General features: G+C 56.4%; 1 protein-coding gene across 3 annotated transcripts in view; it reads left to right on the top strand.

The window, feature by feature from the left end:
• SMG6 (SMG6 nonsense mediated mRNA decay factor) overlaps positions 1-20,691 on the top strand; it is a 91,336-nt gene that overhangs the window by 39,328 nt on the left and 31,317 nt on the right. For 2 of the 3 annotated variants that reach the window (XM_080982281.1, XM_080982283.1), the window contains exons 11-13: positions 8,212-8,328; positions 10,251-10,416; positions 19,248-19,449. In XM_080982281.1, coding sequence (XP_080838407.1) covers positions 8,212-8,328; positions 10,251-10,416; positions 19,248-19,449 — 485 coding nt within the window. The remainder of the gene's footprint in view (positions 1-8,211; positions 8,329-10,250; positions 10,417-19,247; positions 19,450-20,691) is intronic. The other variant, XM_080982282.1, reaches the window with a different exon arrangement.

Consider the following 20,691-nt stretch of genomic DNA (forward strand, 5'->3'; position numbering starts at 1 on the left):
GCAGTTCTCAGGTGGAACTAGATGAGCCTTGGCATTGTGCTTGTGAGTTAACTGGGGGCTGCTTGTGGGGGGGGGTGCCAGGCATGCCCCCACTTAGTAAAGCTGGCTGGATCTCCTGCACTGGGTGGGGGTTAGGGTAGTAGGGGAGCTTTCCCCTCCTGCAGAAAAGAAAAACACTTTTGGTCAGAAGTGCCTGCCAGAGGGGCCTCCCTGCTGGCCTTCTGCTTGGCCCTGTGCTGGTGTCCTGAGCCATGGGTGCCAGGGCCAAGAGAAATGCCCCCTGCCCGGGGGGCTTTTACTTACTTTTCCCTCCTAGTGGCATCTGCCCTTCCTTTCCTGCTCTCCCCCCGCCCCCAGCAGTCCTCCTCAATTCCACACTGGGGTTTTCTCCCCCCCCCCCCCCGCCCCGGTCTATCTTTTTCCATCTCTCTGTCTCTCTTCGTAACAGTTTTTAATAATGTTTTAGTTAGTTCCAGCCCTTTTCCCTCAATGGATCCCATTGGAAAAAAACAAAAAGCATTTTGAAAGGAAACAGTTATACACTTCCCTTCCTTTGAAACTCTTGCTGGCACCTTTTCCAGCGCAGTAAACCATACAACATGGATTTTCAAGAGTTTCCAAACACAGACATGCTGGCGTTAAATTTATGAAAAAATGTTTTATTCGGGGGGACGCAAGCTCGAGGCTGAAGACCCCGGTGTGTGTGTGTGTGCAAGGATGTAGCGCTGCTCAGTCACCTCGCAGAGGGGAAACGGGTCTGGTCTTCCGTGGATCCAAACCCAGAGGCCGTCCTCAGAGTCACCTCTCCCTCCTGCCGCCTGTTCCTATTGGCTCTCCAGGCCGAAGGGGACGAGCATGTGGAGCTCCAGGGGTTCAGGACCCTGGCCAGGGCAAGCCCCTCTCGCAGCCGGGCTTCCTGTGCGAGTCCCATGCAGGCCCAAGGCCCCGTCTGGGAATATGCCATTAATTTTTATACTTTCCCCTGTAAACCACCGACCCTTTTTATGATGTCAGGAGGGATTCCTTAATTCTGCAGCTGCTTCCTGGTTACGTCAGAGGAGAGCCTCCCGTCCTGGAGCCGAAAGAGAGAGCTGTGCTCCCCAGCTTGGGGGCTGGGGGGCCAGAAACAAATGAAGTGTTGAGTATCTAATGGCTTCCATGGGGAGAGCCCCTCTGTTCTCTCTCCCCCACCCCTTGCTCCACACTTTCCACCAGGCCTCACCTTGTCCTTCTCTCCCCCCTCCCTCCAAGAAAGAGTGATTTGCAAAGGAGGCTCTCAAAGGCCACACCTGCCCCCACCCCCGTCCGTGAAAGCACACTGTCCTAGGACATGGGGGGGGGTGTTTGTGCAAATCCAGCGCAGAAAACCGTGGCCCTTTTCCCAATCTCCTGATGCCCAGACAGAGAAGAGCTTTTGTACTCTGATGCCCCAAAGGACTAGAAAGTTACAGGAGGGGAGATTCTGTGGATCCATCAGGATCCATTCTGTGTTTTTAATATTTTGTTTCTGAGCTTCCCAGAGTGGCTGGGACAACCCAGTCAGATGTGCAACGTAATCATCATCATCATCATCATCATCATCATAATATCATTCTATTCTAAGGCCAGTGATCCAGGCTGGCGAGGAAGGCTCTTAAGTAGACCCCCTCTGCTCTTGATAGATCAGGTACCTTCAACCTTTTCAGACCCAGGACCCACTTCTCACCCAGACATGCATTTGGGGACCCATTTATTGGTCTTATCCCATATATTTGCTGGGTGGTGGTGCTCCTGTTGTGGCCCACCTCGGATCAGGCCCTGGCCCACCAGTTGGAAGACCTATTCAAGTCTTAATAGATTGAGAAGGGGCTCAGCTGAACTTCCAAGGATCCTGTCTTTCTCTCTCTCTTCCCTCCTCCTTCTAAGAGTAACTTAGCCAGGTGAACTTGGTGGGACTGGGAATCTTTGTTGAAGGCTTTTGCACACACACACACCCCATGCAGGCGCTATTTCCCTTTCCACTCCTCTTTCCCTCCCCTCTTTGGACAGTAGGGCTACAAGACTTTTGCATTCAATGGGTATTCCTGGCTCCAGCCAACGTGTGTGCATGCTGCTTGAGTCTGGCAGGAGACTGTCATTTGGGAGGAGGTGGGAGGGAGCCATGTGTCAGGCACACATTAAGCTAGGGCTTTGGAGGAATGCCCCCCAGCTGGGACTCTTCCTCCTCCCCCCCCCCAACATCCCACCCCAGAGATTTGCATTCCTGTCTGGTTGACATACCAGCCTCCCCCCCCCCGCCCCATCCCTCTGCATCCCAGTGGGGGCTTAGAAGCATCCACAGGCCCTCCTGGGTGCTTGCCTCCTCTCTGGCTGCCCACTTCCTGCAAGAAGGCCAGCCATGGGGCTGGGAAGGGGTGAGGTGGAGGGTGCGGTGCCAGGACTGTCTGGCTGAGGGTGACTCAGAAGGCAACAACTCAGCGAGTGTCTGAGCAGCAGTGATAAGGGAAGAGGCAAATGATGATCGCCTCCAGGTGGTGTCAGCTGGGAGGGAGATGGGGGGAGCCAGCCCCACAGCCTTCCTGCCAGCCAGCTGGTGGAGAGGGGTCTGGTGGTGGTGGTGGCGGCGGCTGCAGAGTCAGTCGATGAGACATCAAGAGGTTGCCTCCTGGGGTGGCTCCCCCAGCCTGGCTGGCCATCCGGACACATCCACTTTTGGCTTTTGGGAGCAGAGTTCTGCTGCCTTCTGCTCTCAAAGGCCAAGCTCTCTGGCATAACATCTGGAAAGGTGTGTCTCATTCAGCCTGGGCTGTGCAAGACTCTGGATCTGGCCACCATCCTCTTTTTAAGGGGGCCAAGCGGATGCTTCTTCCGGGAAGCCCAAAAGCAGAATCCGAGCACAAGAGCTCTCTCCCCTCTTTGTTGCTGGGTTAAGGTTTTTCTGCCTTGGCAAATGGTCTGGTGCAATTTTGGACCCTTTCACAGCCCACCAACACTGGCCTCCCTTGGCCCGAAATCAAGGTCTCTCTTAACACCCACATCCTGTGTGTTTTGTCAGGTAGATGATGATGATGCCTCCTGCGGTGGGAACTCTCCTCTTTGGACTGTGGATAAGAACCGAAGGAGAGCCTGCTGGATGAGGCCTGTGGCTCATCTGGTCCAGCATCCTCTTCTCACGGTGGCCAATGAGATGCCCCAGAGGCAACCCCATAAGCAGGACCAGAGCACAAGAGCTCTCTCTCCTCTTGTGGTTTCCAGCAACTGGGATTCAGACGCATTACTGCCTCTGACCGTGGAGGCAGGACAGAGCCATTGTGCCTCGTAGTCCTCCGTAGCCTTTTTCTCCTCCGTGGATTTGTCCAACCCTGTTTTAAAGCCATTTCTCTTGGTGGCCCTCCCTGCCTCCCGTGGGAGCAAGTTCCATAGGTTAACTGCGCAGTTGTCTCCATTTGGGGCCATTTGGCCCCTTCTGCCTGGGCATTAGCCCTGCTGCTGCTCTTTCTCCTTCCACTGGCTCCCCTGACCTGGCAGTGGCCTTCACGTAGCTCCCTCTTCTTGCTTTGCTGCTCCCCTCCGGGCATTGAGGAGGAAGCTGGCACTTTCTGCTTTCTCCTGCTTCTTCTTCCCAGGCTCTTCCTCTGGCTCCCTCCTCCATGGCCACCTCCTTCCTCTCTCGCTGCCCTTCAGGCCTGGCCGATGGTGTCCAGCACACCCTGGCGGGGAGCGCTGGGTGTTTATCACTTTTCCTGGAGATTATCTGTTTTAAGCACTCCTTGACAGTTACAATAACAAGGGCCGCGCTCTCGGTTTCCCAGCACAGAAAAAGGGGACACTCTCCCGCCGCTGAAAGATGTATAGCGCTAATTGGAAAGGCATAACATCCGGCCACATGGCAGCCCCTCTCCGCTTCCTGAGCCTCGACAACTTTGACGACAGTTGGTTTATGTTTTCCACGAATATTTTGTTCTCTGGGAAACGAAAGCGGCCTTCCCGGCCAAGCGGGAGGCAGCTCCCAGGTAGACGGACACCAGGGCGTGCGTGTGAGTGCCAGAGCATCCCCTGTGCTCTGGAGAGCAGACTGGCCGGGGCGAACCTGGGAGAGGAGCGCCCACAAGGCCCCCTCTGCCACTTGAGAACACGAGGAGAGTGCTGGATCAGGCCAAAGGGGGGCCCGTCTAGTCCAGCCTCCTCTTCTCCCAGCGGCTGAACAGATGCCTATGGGAAACCTGCAAGCAGGATTTGAGCCCAAGAGCAACACTCCTCGCTCCTGTGGCTTCAGAAGCCTGGCTGCCTCTGACCGTGGAGCCAGAGTGCAGCTAGCATGGCTAGTAGCCATCCATGGCCCTCTCCTCCCCGAATTTGTTTAATCCTCTTTCAAAAGTCACCTGCGAGGAGTGAAGCTACAGGGAATCAGACAGAGTGCCTTCTCGGTAGTGGCACCCACCCTGTGGAACACCCTCCCATCAGGTGTCAAGGAGATAAGTAACTATACAATCTTTGGAAGACATCTGAAGGAAGCCCTGGAAAGGGAAGGTTTTTAATGTTTGATGTTTCGTTGTGTTCTTATATCTGCTGGAAGCTGCACAGAGTGGCTGGGGAAACCCAGTCAGATGGGCAATGTATTATTATTGTTTACAATTACTATTACTATTACTGTTGTCATCATCATCCAAGTGGGTGGCTGTCACTACCTCCTGGTAGAGCGAGTTCCACCATTTAACTCCATTCTACATGAAGGACTATCCTTTGATCTGTTGCCCCTTCTTGGGCTCTCTTCTTGGGTCACCTGGTTGTCTCCTCTTTCCATCTTGGCACCCCAGAGAGACCAGCTCTGTGGGTGCTAGAAGAATGTCCTCACAGCTGTCCCTCTGCCCACCTGATCTCAGGCTGCTTTGGGACCCTGCAACCCCCTAGGCCTGGCAAGTGGGACCTGCAGTGCTAGGCGAGGGGCAGTGTAATGTTGTGCAGTAGTTAGAGCATCAGACTAGGACCTGGGGGAGACCAGGGGTCCAAGCCTCACTTGGCCATGAAGCCCACGGGGAGACCTTGCTCCCATCCCTGCCCCTCAGCCTAACCTGCCTTGCAGGGTTGTTGTGGGGATTAAATGGGGGGGCCATGGAAGCCACCTTGAACTCTGTGGAGGGAAAGTGGGATATAAATGGAAAGTAATAAATAAATAGGGGACGCAGGTGGCGCTGTGGTCTAAACCACTGAGCCTAGGGCTTCCTGATCGGAAGGTCGGTGGTTCGAATCCCCACAACGGAGTGATCTCCCATTCTTCGGTCCCAACTCCTGCCAACCAAGCAGTTCAAAAGCACATCAAAGTGCAAGTAGATAAATAGGTACCGCTCTGGTGGGACGGTAAGCGGCGTTTCCATGTGCTGCTCTGGTTTCGCTAGAAGCGGCTTAGTCATGCTGGCCACATGACCCGGAAAAACTGCGGACAAAATGTCGGCTCCCTTGGCCAGTAAAGAGAGATGAGCGCCGCAACCCCAGAGTCGTTCGCGACTGGACTTAACTGTCAGGGGTCCTTTACTTTTTAAATAAATAAATATTCAGAGTTGTGCTACAAATGAGCCTCGCTTTAGAACACTGGACAAGAGGTTGTTGCCGGACTACAACTCCCATCATATCCGCCTGTTGGGAGCAAGCAACGTCTGGAGGGGCACCAGGTTCCCCCGCCTCACTTTATTGGGATATTATTGGTGAGCTTTAGTGCCTAAGGCAAATACCGTATTTTTCGCCCCATAGGGCGCACTTTTTCCCCTCCAAAAATGAAGGGGAAATGTGTGTGCGTCCTATAGGGTGAATGCAGGCTTTTGCTGAAGCCTGGAGAGTGAGAGGGGTTGGTGCGCACCGATGCCTCTAGCTCTCCAGGCTTCATGAAGCTATTCGCAAGCCCGGTGGTAGGTCCTGCGGGCTCACAAGGCTTGGGGCGGCAGCCTGCAGCCCGAAGCACGGGGAGCCCTCCGGAGGGTGCCCCGTGCTTCGGGCAGGTGTGCGCAAGGCTTGGGGCTGCAGCCGCGGCTGGGGGGGGGATTTTTTTTTATTCATTTCCCCCCCAAAAAACGAGGTGCGTCCTATGGGCCGGTGCGCCCTATAGGACGAAAAATGCGGTAAATGGCAGCCACCCACCAAGCTTGGCTACCCTGGCCGCCCCTTCAGTTCGTAGGCGTGAGAAATTCAAGCACCACCTTTAGAATCGCTTAGCAAAGGAGAAGAGATTTTCTGGGCTGAGCAGCAGCTTCAGAGCAAAGGCCGCCCCCCTGCATCGCTCTGCGGGGGTCATGCGATTCCCGCACAAAACTGCAGGGTAAGTGGAATCTGAACACCCAAGTTTGGTTTCCTCAGAGCGAGTGCGAGAGAGAAAGCAGCAAGTGCCTAGACCCTGTTGCTGCGAAGCGAGACTGGAAAGCGGGTCGGCCTGGTGGGTCTTAGAAGACTCCGCTGGGTTTTCCAGCCGTTAAGACCCTGCGTAGCTGTGCCCTGCCTGGCTCTCAGTGCAAACTGTCAGGTGCCATAAGAAAGCTGCAGAGATAGCACAGGATAGTACGCACCCCTGAAATGATCTCCTTCAGCTTCTGCTTTCTGGAAGAAGGTATAGGGTTATAAAGACCAGGACTAGCTGCCTGAGAAACAGTTTCTACCCAAATGCAATTCTGGTTCTAAATGCAGTATAAAGAGTCTCTATAGTATATTGTATTTAAAAATGGGGTTTCAGAGTTTTTATGGGTTTTTGAATGTCTTATGTAGATTTTTCAATTTCATTGTTCTGTATGGGACAATGACAATAAAGATAACGTATCGTAAACAGGACAGATCATGCTGCCTGCTGTGCCTTTTGTAAAGTTGCCTATCTCTCCACTGTGCATTTGGACACCTCTGAAGATACTGCTGGGCTGCCTCTCTTGCCCTCCACTCTCGGCTTCAGAGTCATGGCATCCTCCCCCCATCACCTCTGTCAGCTTCTGGGGGACGGAGCGGGGTGATTCCCTGCCCTCCTCCCTCCAGAAGTGCCTAAGCTGCCTGGCATCTGCGTTGGTCAAGTCCAGCGGTGGAGGAGCTGCCCCTCCCGCCTTGGCAGCTGTGACTTGGGATGGAGCCAGGCTGCGCCGCTAATTATCCCTCTGACACTCGCCAGAGCTCCTCTTGGCACGAGGGGAAGGGGCCGGGCTGAGTGGCCGTCCTTCCCCGCTGGCGCACCAGGGCCTGGGTGGCAAAGCGGGATGGGACAGTCTATTAAGACTCTCTGCCTTTTCACCAGGCTCTCCATGGCAGCCCAGACTGGCCTCTGTCAGATTTGCAGAGGTGCATGGAGGAGAGGGGGCAGCAGTGGTCACCAGTTGTCCTTTAAAAGAGGACAAATTGATAGCTATTAACCACAATGGCTCGGCTTGGCCTTCACGCTCAGAGACAGCCGTGCTTCTGGATGCTAGTTGCTGGAAACTGCAGGAGGGGAGAGGGCTCTTGGGCTCAGGTCCAGCTTGCGGGTTTTGCGGTCAGGCGTCTTTGGACCCTGTGAGAGCAGGATGCTGGACTAAATTTGCCTCCTGTGGCCTGATCTAGTAGGCTCTCCTTATGTTTGAGAGCCTCAGATGAGCCCTCCTGTCCAGGTCAGGCAATGCCACCCCCGCGCCTAGCCCACATCATTGTTCTGCATCCCTGCAACCAGAGCGTGCTTGGTGGCAATGGTGGTGGTCTGGTGCAAACTCTCCAGCGCTCCCTTGGTGGATCAGTCAGGCGTGAGGTTCATAGAAACACAGAATGGTAGAGTTGGAAGGGAACCCAGGGGTCATCTCGCCCAACCCCTGGCAACGCAAGAATCTCAACTAAAGCATCCCTGACAGATGGCCATCCAACCTCTGCTTAAAAACCTCCAAGGAAAGAGAGTTTGCCGCCTTCTGAGATGGTCTGTTCCACTGTTGAACAGCTCTTCCTAATGTTGGGTCAGAATATCCTTCCTTGTCATTTGGATCCATTGGTTTGTGTCCTCTCCCCTTGCTCCCTCCCGCATTTGACAGCCCTTGATCTATCTGAAGGTGACTCATCTCTCCTCTCGCTCCTCTTCTCCATGCTCAACATCCCCTGCTCCCTCAACCGTTCCTCCTAAGGCTTGGTTTCCAGACTGCCCCCTGGACAAGCACTTCTGTCACTGCTACTTTGGTGGGGGTTTTGTCCGAGGTTTCACGGGAGGGCGCTGACCATGTTTCCTTTCGTTTCCCCTCTTCCCTGCAGAGTGCCTCTCTGAAGACTGTCGCTCGGTGATCCAGGAGCAGGCCACGGCCCTGGGGCTCTCCATGTTCGCCATGCTGGTCAAGCGCTGCACTGCTCTGCTGCGGGACGTCTCCCCAGGTGAGCAGAAGCAGGCATATATTTCCCTTGCCAAGAAGGGCTGCTTTTTCCTCGTTTCCCTCCCTCAACACGCCTCTGAGGAGACCCACGGGAAATCAGGCTAGATTCAGGGAACCCAGGGCACTAGCAGAAGCCAGTGCAAGGACTCTTGCTGATGGAACAGGGCTTCCCCAGCATCTGCCTTGGAGGGTCAGGAGAGCTCAGGGGGAGGGCAGAAGACCCCAGGTTCACTCCTGGGAGAGCATCGAGCTGGGAAAGATTCCCTGCCAGAACCCAGGAGAGCCCCTGCCAGTCAGTGCAGGAAGTACTAGGCCAGGTGGATCAACAGTGTGACTCGGTAGAAGGCACCTTCCTCTGCTCCCATTTAAGCTGTCCCTGTATTTAGAAACATGAGGCTTGAATCTTCTTCTTTTCAGAGAAAAGGACCATAGGTCTGTGGTGGAGACAGTCTCAGCCTCAGTCCCCAGAGGCATCTCCAGGTGGGGTGGGGAGAGACTCCCTCTCTGAAGCCCTGGAGAGCCATTGCTGCCAGTCAGAGTAGACAGTTCTGCATCAGAGGGACCCAAGGCAGCTTGCCGTCTTCCTAGATTGAGACCTGCCCGATCCTCCTCTTCCTCCTCCTGGTGTTCAGGGACCCTCTTTCCCCCATTTTGGCATCGGGAAGCCTTAAATTTTCATTTTTTTAAATATAAAAGTTCCCAGCCCATATGGCTGTGAAGAAGCCTAATGGACTGGCAGAAGGCAGATGGTGGAGAGGAGGAGAATTGCTGTTCATTGGCGGGGCAGAGGCGACCAGCTGAGGCAGAATCCACTGGGCGAAACTAAGAAAAGACGCAGCACGTGTGCCTGATTTTACGCTGTCTGTGGAATTTCGCAGCTCTTAGCGCCCGGATTTGGAGTTGACGCTCAGCTTCTATTTAGGAACTGTTTTCTGGCTATGCTCGTGGGAAGCTCCCTTACACCAGGGGGCTTTCTCCAGCTGACTCCATATTGTCTTCTCTAATGGGCAGCAGCTCTCCGGGGCTTTGGGGCAGGGATCTCTCCCAGCCCTGCCTGGAGGGGCAGTTGGGGACTGAACCTGGGACCATCTCCATACAAAGCAGGTGCCCACTGCTCCTCTGCCCACCTGTTGGATAGCCCAGTTCCTTTGTCCCTGTCCTTTGTGGGGCCCTTCTGCCGTTCCCCCTCCCCTTTCAGTCACAGCTGCATCAAGGAAACCCAGAGCGTCCTTAGACTGTCCTTGGGATGGTTTCTGCAAGTTGAGAGAGGAAGGAGCAAGGCCAGGCTGAAGCTCCGAAGGGCAGAGACCACCAGAAGAGAGCCTGGCGCTGGATCAGCCCCAAGGATTCTGTCCTTACAGTGGCCACCAGCAGCCGCAATTCTCCTACGTGATTCACATAATTGTGTGGAGTTGGAAGGCACCCCAGGGGTCATCTAGTCCAACCCCCAGCGATGCAGGAATCTCAACTAAAGCACCCAAAGACAGATGGCCATCCAACCTCTGCTTAAAAACCTCCAAGGAAGGAGAGACCACGACCTCTCAAGGGAGTCCGTTCCACGGTCAAACCTTCCTAGCAACTGATATTCAGAGGCATGTACTTCCTTGGACTGCGGAAGCAGAGCCATCCTGCCTAGTAGTCACCGATAGCCTTGTCCTGAATTTGTCTAGTCCTCTCTTTAAGCCGATCCATCTAGGTTGGTGTCCAGGAGGGAGTTCCATAGTTTTGCTGTGCACTGCGAGAGGAAGCCCTCTCTTTTACCTGCCCTGAATCTTCCAGCAAAGATTCTGTCCCTGGTTCAGATCTCGCTCCTTCCCAGAGGATTTTCAGAGGGCCAAGAGAGGGGGGGGGTGGCAGAGGAGCAGGCGAGGGGCGTTCTTGAGAGGAGCTGCCCGGCCCACTCTGCGTTTCTTTCTCTCTCAGCAGCTGCTCAGGGCCAGGAAGGCTCTGAGGACGATGACATCAAAGTCTCCTCCTTGCCGCAGGACCTGAAGGAACTGCTGCCCAGCATCAAGGTCTGGTCGGATTGGATGCTGGGCCACTCGGACACCTGGAACCCCCCGCCCAGCACCCTGGAGCTGCCCAGATCGTACGTCAGCACCCTTGGGGGGCCATGCGCCCCTTTCTCCTCTCTCCTCTCCTCACCCAGGCAGGGACTTTCCCTCTGCCCTCTTCCGTGTATGTGGGTGGCTGTAAGTCACTAAGCACCTTCTTCAGCCTCCGTTTATTTTACCTATGACCTTTGCTTGCTGCCACTCCTCCAAGGAGCCCTGGGTGGGGCTTATGCTCCCCCCAATTCTGTGTCCCCCCCCCCCCCCAGCAACTCTGCAAGGCAGGTTGAGCTGAGAGTCGGTGGGTGGCCCAAGACTACCCAATGAGCTTAACAGTGGGTGGAGATTTGAACCCAGATCTCCTCAGTCTTACTTTGGCATGTCACCCAGCACGATGTCACCCTGGAAGTTCTGGGCTACAACTCCCACCGCCTTTCCATCGGCCACAGGGCCTGGAGCAGATGGAGGCTGGCAGATCCTGGCCTCATCCAGAGGGCACATGGGCGCCCACTAACTCAATTATGAATTGATCCTTTATCAGAACAGCCTGGCTGCCGGATCAGGCCAAAGGGGGCCCATCTAGTCCAGCATCCTGTGCTCACAGTGGCCAAACACCCCTAGGAATCTGGGAGTCTAGATAGACTGCCTCTGGAGCTGGAGGTTCCATAAGAGCCCTGTAGCTGGATCAGACCCCAAGGGGGCCCATGTATATCCTGTCCTCACAGCCACTAATCAGATGCCCCAATGGAAAGCAGCCGGAAGCAAGCAGGACCCGGGGGCGTGTGCTGTTTTGATCCCCCCCAGCCCCACCCCTTGGCACCCATTTCCCTGAGCTGCGACCCCCTGGGCAGCTCCATGCACATTTTGCTTGCATCTTTCTGAGCCGCTCTTGCCCAATCTTTGGGGAGCCAGGCTCTTGGTGGGCCCAGAGGCCTTTCTCCCAGCATGCTCTTCCCCTTCCGCCCTTCCCTGCAGGCCTTTGCGCCCGGATCCGGATCCCCTCGGCCTCTTCCCCCTCCTCTCCAGTCCTATTAATCTGTCAGAGCCAGGGCTGAGGGTGATGATGGGGAAGACGAGGCTCCCGGGAGCGGAGGGGGGCTTCATCCTGCAAAGAGGCTGCAGCTCAAAGATGGCTCCCCAGCACTCCTGTCGCACAGGGGCAGGAGGAGGCAGGATGTCCGTCCATCTCCAGCCTCTTCCCTCATTTATGGCTACTACTCTTTTTTTTGCTTCATTTTGGCCGAGGAAATGGAAATCTCACACAGGAAGTGCCGGGCCCCATTTTGGGGGAGCGGGAAAAAGAGTCTGTTTTCTGTTTGCTGGCTGCTTCGGGCCGGCTGGCTGGCTGGCTGGTAGGCTGGCGGATGGAGGGGGGGCGCTTGCCTGTCTATGTGAACTGTTGCCCATCTTTGGACAGCAGCTCAGACCCCCAGAGAGGGCACTCACAGGAGCCCACCTCCTGCCAGTCCCGACTCCTTTCCCAGTGGGGTTCCACTCCTCCTCTTCCTCTTCCTCTTCCAGCCTCGCTGCTCTCCCTTTAACACAGTAGGATCCCTGGTCACTAAAAAGGGCCATAGCTCAGTGGTGGAGCTTCCCTTGCAAGCAGAAGGTCCCTGGTTCAGTCCTTGCTGGAATCCGCAAGTAGGGCTAAGGACACCCCTCTGCCTCTTTGCTTGACACCCTACAGAGCTGCTGCCAGTCAGTGTAGACAGTACTGAGTAGACCAATGGTGCGGCTCCATATAAGGCAGCTCCCTTTGTTCCTAATCATATAATTGTATAGTCGAAAGGGATCCCAACGGTCATCTAGCCCAATCCTTTGCAATGCAGGGAACAGCATTGGTTGGGGCAGTATGTTATCACAATAATAATTATTAATTATTTATTATTTATACCCCGCCCATCTGGCTGGGTTTCCCCAGCCACTTCCAGGCACCAGGGCTGCTGCTTGAGGCCACCTCCTCCCTTCTGGCCCCCGCTTCTCCACACATGGCCAATGGGTGGTGGGGGGCCCCTCGTCCCGTCTCCTCTCAGGGAGGCCCCCCAGGACACTGACAGGCTGTCCTCCTCACTTTGCTCAGGAGCACAGGTGGGGGGAGCCCCATCCAGGTGGTGAAGCTAATGGACTTAGGCGAGTGGCAGGACCACTGACCGTGCGTCAGCCTCATGGGGGTGGACAGGGCTGGGCTTCACGTCCCAGGACTCGTTTGCGGGGCCTTTCTGGTAAAGGAAGCTCCAGTTGAGCACAGGATTGGCACTCCCCCTGCCAAAATCTGCCAGGGCGTGACTTATGACACCTTTCGCACGCACATACCCCGAAACATCCAGGCTCCCAAACAATTTGGACGCAAACAACTTGTCTTTGCTGGCCGGGGGGGAGTCTGAACATACACACCCCTTTGCTGATGCGCAGGAACAGGGCCCTAAAGGAGGATCAGGTCCCCGCTGCCCCCCAGGCCCAAGCCGTGGCAACCTCTGTCGTTTCCACCCCGGTACCCCTCTTTTCTGCCCCCCGGCAGGCAGGCTGCCTGTTTCCCAGGGAGCCAGCACAGGCTCCGAGGCCGGCTAAACTCAGCCCAGCTGCGGCAGTTGGTTTATTGCTTTCAGCTGGTACTTGAACCCGGGTCCCGGGCTTTGGAGCCCTTCCCAGGCTTAATCCCCGGAGCTTTCTCCGCAGCTGTATGACACTCCGCTGACCCTGAATGAGGATAGGAAAATAGAACGGGTGCCAAGCCAGAGTCTCTTTTTCATTTGGAGCGCCTGGCGGCCTGCCCATGACCAGGGTTACATAATGGGAAACATAGCTGGGACTCTGGAGAGCCCTCCGCGCCTCCCCCCCTCCGCCTGCCCCCTCCTCTTCCTCGCCAGGCTGCCCAGGCCCATTCCCCTGTGCTCCTGCCGCTGCCTCTGCCGCCATATATCTTCCTAATTGGCCCTCGGATGCATTTATCACCCGCTTGGAGCTTTTACGCCAGAGTCCTCCGAGTGGAAACCGGGACGGCGTTCTCCTCTTCCCCTCCTGCAGGGACGGAGGATGTGGCATTGGCGCTCGGGCCAGGTGGGGGGAGAACGCGCTGGGGGGAAGCAGGCATTTCCTAGGGCCTCGGAAGGAAGCCGGTGTCCGGCAGCCCGTGTTTCGCTTAGCCCAGAGCCGGGAACTGTTTTTACCCCTTTAGGAAAAAAGAGGAGAGGACGCCTCCTTTGTGCCCAAGGGCAGCAGTGGCTTTTTCTTGGGGTGGGGGGTAGAGGGAAGACCGGAGGGCCATGTCACATCCCACATACGGTCCCCGTGGCAGGCGTGGCCAGAGCAATGGATGTGGCTTTTTTATACATTGGCATTTCAGCCAGGGGGTTGTTCAGAGGCCCATAGAATGGTAGAGTCAGAAGGGGCACCCGAGGGTCATCCAATCCAACCCCCTGCAGTGCAGGAATCACAGCGAAAGGATACTTGACAGGGATGCACCCTCCTCACCCAGGTAACCCAGAGGGATGGTCAGTGTTCAGGGACGCCTCCTGCCCTGGCCAAAGCTCCTTGGGGGAAGAGGGAGAGTGGCCCTCGGGGGGGGGGGAGCTCCTGCATTCGAATGCTGCTTGAGCGTTGGGGCATTTGCTTGGCCACTGTGAGAGCAGGTGGGACTCGAAGGACCCCTTTGGCCAGATCCAGCAGACCCCTCTTGCGTTCTTACCAGAGAATTGTAGGGTTAGAAGAGACCCCCAGGCTCATCTAGTCCAGCGCACTGCAGTGCTGGAATGCATCAAGTGATGACTGGCATCAAGCGATGACTTACTTTGGGAGTGAGCCGTCGGATGAAACAACTGCTTGACAAAGACTGCTTGCTAAAACGGATCTTTTGCTGCCGGTCCGTAGTATTTGTTGATATTTTTGTTTATTATCAAAGGTTAGAACAATGCAGGTACTATTTGGACGTAATTTGAGGAGGAGATGTGCCAGGGAGATGGAGAGGTGGAAGGGATAATATAAGGAAGGGATAAGAAGGGATAAGAAACACACGCCCCACATACAGCCCTGCCCCACTCAGAAGTCTTTTTCCCCACCAGGAGCCCAGTGACACGGAGCTCTCTCTCCCTTCCGCCTTGGACTTGCCTGTGGCCCAAGGAACAAGCCCCAAGGAGAGCTGTGGGGAGGGAGGACCCCCAGTTGCCACCTCCTGCTCTTTGACCTTTGCCATCTTTTGGGAGGGGGGAACCTGTCTGTAGGGGCTGCTTTTAGCAGGATGGGGGCTTGGCAAGTAATTGCTGGGAGAGGCGGCTGGGCTGAGCTGCCTCCCCCCCCCCCAAGCAAGAGCAAAAGGCCCGAGCGGTTTGCCATCTGGAGCGCAACGCTGGGCTCCTTCCACCGCACTCCTTCCGGGTTTGAGCTGCAGCTGTGGGGCTGGTGAGTGCGAGTGTTTAAACAGGCTGGTATTACACAGGAAATGGCCACCTCCATGGGGCCCCCGCAGGCCTGGAACATGGGGTCATTGTGTTTGGCGTTCAGCGCGTGGGAAGGGGGGTGCGTGCGTGGAGGCCCCAGGCAGCCCCACGGCACTCGGGGATCCCTTGGTGCAAGCCTCCGGAGCCCAGGCCTCGCCCCCAGCCCAGGTTAGTTTTGGAAGAGAGTCCTTCCCCCTACCCCTGCCCCGACCATCCATGCCCCGCTTCCTTCGTCTCCAGGCTGTGCCCCTATTTCCTCCTCCCGGTCACCCTGACCTGCTCTGGCTGGGCAGTCTCCCTGCCCTTGGAGCCCAGGAATGCAAGACGAAGGAAGGAAAAGACATTGCTTGGCTTTGCTGGGAGAAGGGCGGCAGAGAAAGGTGGGCAGTCCTCTCCCCACCCGGGCCCTTCCTCCTGCAGCCTGGCAATCCCAGCAAACAAGGTCTTTGCTGCTCTGTCCAGGAGGGCGTGCTTTGGGGAGAAGGCGGCTATTCTCCCTGCCTTGTTTGGGGTTGCCCAGCACCAAGGCAGTTCACCCATCCTCCCCCAAGGAGAACTGCCCTGTGGCCTAGAGCATTGCTCTTGGGGGCCCTTCCTTGCTCTCACACCCTTCTCAAGGTCAGGTAGTGAGCAGGTGCCCAGGGGACAGAGCTCCCGCTTTGTGTGCAGAAGGCCCAAGGCTCAACCCCCCGGGGCAGCTCCGGGAAGGGCTAGTGGAGTATCCCCCCCCCGAACCCCTGGAGAGCCATTGCTGCCAGCCAAAGTACTGCGCTCGGTGGGGCAGTCCAGTCCAGCCAGGGGTCAAGCAGCTGTTCTTGTTAAATCCACCCTGAATTCAGGACCGTCAGGCCTGGGACCTTGCTTTTGAGGGAAGGAGGTGCAGCTCAGGAACAAAGTGCCTGAATTGCACAGCGAAGGAGTCTGCTTCGGGAAGGGCTGGGGGTGCCCCTGCCAGAGACCCCTGGAAAGCCACGTCTGCCAGTCCATACAGGCAATGACAGCATAGGAGGAGCCCTGCCGGATCAGGCCAGTGGTTTCACCTGGCCCAGCCTCCTGTCCTCCCAGTGGCCAACCAGACGTCTCAGGGGGGAAACTGAAAGCAGGATCTGAGCCCAAGAGCCTCGGAAGCAGAGCCATTGTGGCTCATAGCCTGGGGTCTCTGCCTCCCTCTGCTGCCGCCTCCCAGCCTCCTGCCCCAGGCGGGTGATGGTGGGGGACTCACACTGCTGGTGGGGGCTGCCAGCGGGGGTGGGAGCATCAGGCCGCCTAACGCCTGGCCAAATCCTTCCTCCCATGGGCAGCAGCATCGCACGTCGGAGGTGGCCCAGAGCTGTCCTCTTGCATCCGGCCCTTGTCTCTGCAGCCAAGGCCCCGAGGATAAGCTCAGGGCCGTGGGGCAGCGCAGGGCGGGGGGGCGGCACCGTTGCTCATATACGTTTCCTCTGGTGCGGATCTGGAGGGGGGGCAGTTCGTGGAAAGTTCAGTTCCTTTTAACCCTCCAGGCTCTGTTTATTTTCAAGCTGGTAGCGCAAGCCAAGCCTTTTCCCATTACATCATGGGGGACCCTTGGACATCGTCCGCCCGCGCGCCCCCCCCAAAAGCCCCACATATTTACTCCTGTTTCTCTCTGTGTGCGTTTTCCACCTTTTAAATGTTTCTGACAGCCAGACCTGGCTGGGGCAAAGTGGGGAGGGGGAGCCACGATCTGGGGGCCCCCTCCTCCCTGCCTCCCTCCCTCCGACCAAGGCTCTGGGGGCGCAGGCAGGCGCTGATGCTGTGCTGGGCTTTGATTAATGGCAGCTCATTCCGCCCAGCTCCCAGGACACTCTTGAAAACAAGATGTTTCGTTTCAATGCAAGGCTTTTCTCTCTCCTCCCCCCTCCCCGCATGTTGATTCCAGCAAATAAATGAGTGCAGATTGTCCACCTGGAGCCACTTGCTGGGGGGGGGGGAGAGGTGTTGGGGTAAGGGGCTTGTCGTAGGCCCCGAGGATGGAAGACCTTCCCTGGTCCCAGGGTGAGCGGGCACAGAGAGAGATGGCAAGGAAGGGGTTCCCTTTCCCTGCCACCGCTGGAGTGACCCTTTTCTCTGGTCCCACGGCGAAAAACATCCCTCTTGAAAGCGAACACTTTTTAAAAAGAGGTTTAAGGAGTGAGCATGAGAACATGACCCCCTGCTTCTGCAAACTGACCCTCACTGTCCTTGGTCGGCTGCTTCCAACAATATTTATTTACTCATTTGTTTTTGGCATTTCTGGTCCACCTTTTTCTCCGAGGAGCGTCCCTGGTTCTCCCCCTCCTCATTTTAATCCTGGCAACAACCCTGCAAGGTGGGTTGAGCTGAGAGAGGCAGTGACCCCAAGGTCATGCCCAGCTGTGCCCCTTTCCTCTCCCTGCTCACCCACCCCCAACCACAGCTACACCTTAGGAAGGACTGCCACGTCCTGCACCACTGAGACTCCTCCTGTTTTTCATCACTTCATCACTTCTTTGCAAGGCACCCAGTTAACGTTTTGTCGTTGGGCAGGGGGTCAATATCGTCCACAACTCCCTCTTGGGGCTGCAGTCCTTCATGCAGGCTCGCTGGGGAGCAAGCCCTCAAAGTGAGCTCCTGTGCCAGGTCCCTCTGGAGCCCAAGATGGCAGCTGCAGGTGACATCGCCAGTGTTGTACAACCGGGCAAGATTGCTTTGAGAATTGGAATAAAAAATGGCTGTCTGTCGCCTGGGTTTCTTTAGCTGCAATTCCTGCATTGCAGGGGGCTGGACTAGAGGACCCTTGGGGTCCTTCACGACCCTGTGATTCCCTAGGGGCTTTTAAACAGAGCTTGCATCAGCAGTGATTCCTGTGTTGCAGCGGGTTGTGCTGGATGATCCTCGGGGGTCCCTTCCAACACCACAATTCTGCGAAAAGTGCTGCAAAGGGAGCACAACTTGCTTGGCCCATTTCAACCCTTTTTGATTGCTTTGCATCATTTTTTCTGCTTCCTCTTCCCCTGCCCAGCCTGGCTTCTGAGGTTTCCCCAGCCGTGGTGACATGCTCTTCCAGGCACCTCTTTGCACCACTTGAAAGAGCTCCCAAATGGCACTCTCTGTTCTCACCCTCGGCTCTGCGGGGTGTGAGAGCCACCCACATGCTGCACACACCCCTCACCCTCCTCCCCAGGGTGCCTTTGAGGGTGAAGCTGCAGCCAGAAGCGAAACTGGTATCAGGATGCCAGCAAGCACCCCCACCCCGCCTTTCGTGTCTCTCTCTCCCGACATACCTGAAGCTGAATGTCGGGAGAGTCAGGGCAGACGAAAGAAAGCCCTTCTTCAGAGTTGAACTGTGGAACTCCCTGCCACAGGAGGCAGTGATGGCCACCAACCTGGATGGCCTTAAAAGAGCATTGCACAAGCACATGGAGGAAGAGGAGGAGGCTTTGAAGGGCTCCTCGCCAAGGTGGCTGTGCTCTGCCTCCACGGTCGGAAAGTGGTGCTTCCGAATGCTGCTTGCTGGCAACTGCTACCCACAGTTTAATGGGGATGCTTCCAGGAGTTGAAGCTGGATATAGGAAGCTACCATCCAGGTCAGTTTTGCCTACACAGACTGGCAGCATCCCCTGGAGGTGTCTTTCCCAGCCCTCCCCAGGGATGATGCAGTTGGGGTTTGAAGCTGGAGCCTTCTACATGCAGAGCAGGTACTCAGGGGCCACGACCAGCCCAGTTTGGCCCTCAGCTGGCCCACAGCTGTTGTCATGCTTCCCCCAGGAGCCAGCGTGGCTCCAATAGCAAGTGAGGAGAGTGGGCACCCAGTGGGTGCTCAAGAGCCTGGCACTCTCCACCAGACTCGGAGCAACTTATCCTTCCTTGCGCTGTGCTTTCCCTTTGCTCTCTCTGCGAGATCCTTCCCCAACCGGACAAAGCCTGTTAGTTTTGGCCCCTTTAGCCTTAAAGGTGTGCGTGTGTGTGTGCCCCTTGTGTCCCTGGGCCTCCCCCTTTCCTACCTGCTGTCTTCCGTAGAGTCCACGTTGAGCTCAATAGTTGAGAGACAGTGGCGGTGTAGTGGTTAGAGTCCAGCACTGGGGCCTGGGAGAGACCAGGGTTCAAATCTCTGCTTGGCCATGAAGCACACAGGGTGACCTTGGAGGCCAGCCACTCTTGCCTCTCCGCCTGAGCCACCTTGCTGGGACAGAGGAGAATGGCATGTATCCCCTTGAGCTCATTGGAGAAGACAGTGGCGTAGAAATGCAATAGATAATGGGGAAGAGGCCTCTCCAGCCTGTGTGACATGGGGGGCAGGCATCTTTTAGGGGAAGGGGTGCCCACGCCTTGCCTGCAACAGAGTGCCCAGCCCTGCAGGGAAGTTGCATCTCCTGAGCAAGAGTGTCTGCGGTGTCCTGGGGATGGGGGTCTCCCCTGCCTTGCTCAGCTCCCCCCCCCTTCTCCCCACCCTGCAGGGTCTCGGTGGACGTGTGGGCTACCCTGGCCGACTTCTGCAACATCCTGACGGCCGTGAACCAGTCGGAGGTGCCGCTCTACAAGGACCCGGACGAGGACCTGGCCCTGCTCAGCCTGGAGGAGGACCGCCTGCTCTCGGGTTTCGTCCCGCTGCTGGTCGCCCCCCAGGAGCCCTGCTACGTGGAGAAATCCTCGGACAAGGTCAGGGCCGGGGCACGGCGCCCCTCCTCCTCCTCCTCCTCTCTGTCTCCCCCCTCCGCAACCCTCCAGGCCGTTTCTTCTTGGGAAGCATTTTTGTGCAAACGGAACACGATTAAGTCATTGAGAAAAGGGTGTTAAGGGAAAATATCGACCTTTTAGCCGCTGACATCCCGCTCTGTGTCATGAAAAACCCTCTTGACTTCCTTTTGCTCTGTGTGTGTGTATAAGAGAGAGAGTGTGTGTGAGTGTGAGTGTGTCTGTGAGTGCGCTCGCTGGCATGCCGTAGATACGGTCATTTCCTCCCTTGTTTAAAGAGCGCAGCTTGCGTTGGCAGCTCTCTGCAGCTCCTCCAAATGGCTTGCATCACGCTCCTCCGAGCAGCCTCCTCCTCTCCCCCCTCCCCGCCCCGACTGCAGAGCCCTGCGTGAGGAGGAAGCCGGCCAGATCTATCTCTCTTCCTCTAAAGACCGGGCGATAAAGAAGGTTGGCGGGGAAGTGAAAAGAAGCACCCAGTGGGGGTGATGGGGGGGGCCTGCCAGACCTCCTGCAGCTTCCCTTGCCCCACCAGCAGCAGCTCTCTGGGGTTCATAGAATTGTAGAGTTGAAAGGGATCCCCAAAGGTCCTCTAGCCCACCCCCCTGCAAAGCAGGAATCACAGCTGAAGAATCGCTGGCAGGTGGCCACCCAACCTCCATTTAAAGGCCTCCGAGGAAGGACCTTCAAGGGAGTCCTCTCCACTGCTCAGTGGCTCTTAACATCAGAAAGTTATTCCTGATGTTCGGTCAGAATCTCCTTCCTTGTCACTCATCCTCGCCTCCGGAGCAGCAGAATACAAGCTTGCACCATCTTCCATGTGACAGCCCTTCCATATCTGAAGCTGGCTCTCATGTCACCTCTCCCTTTCCTCTTTTGTAGAACATAAGACTGGCCTGCAGGATCAGGCCAAAGGGCACCCATCTCATCCAGCGTCTTGTTCTCATATCGGCAAACCAGATTCCCCAGTAGGAAACCCTCAAGCAGGACTTGAGCACGAGATCAGCCCCTCTCCCCTCTTGTGGTATCCAGCACCTTTGTTGCTTGTTGTTTAGTCGTTTAGTCGTGTCCAACTCTTTGTGACCCCGTGGACCAGAGCACGCCAGGCACTCCTGTCTTCCACTGCCTCCCGCAGTTTGGTCAAACTCCTGTTCATAGCTTCGAGAACACTGTCCAACCATCTCGTCCTCTGTCGTCCCCTTCTCCCTG

Source organism: Podarcis pityusensis, assembly GCF_964106645.2.
Source record: "Podarcis pityusensis genome assembly, chromosome: 15".
Taxonomy (NCBI): domain Eukaryota; kingdom Metazoa; phylum Chordata; class Lepidosauria; order Squamata; family Lacertidae; genus Podarcis; species Podarcis pityusensis.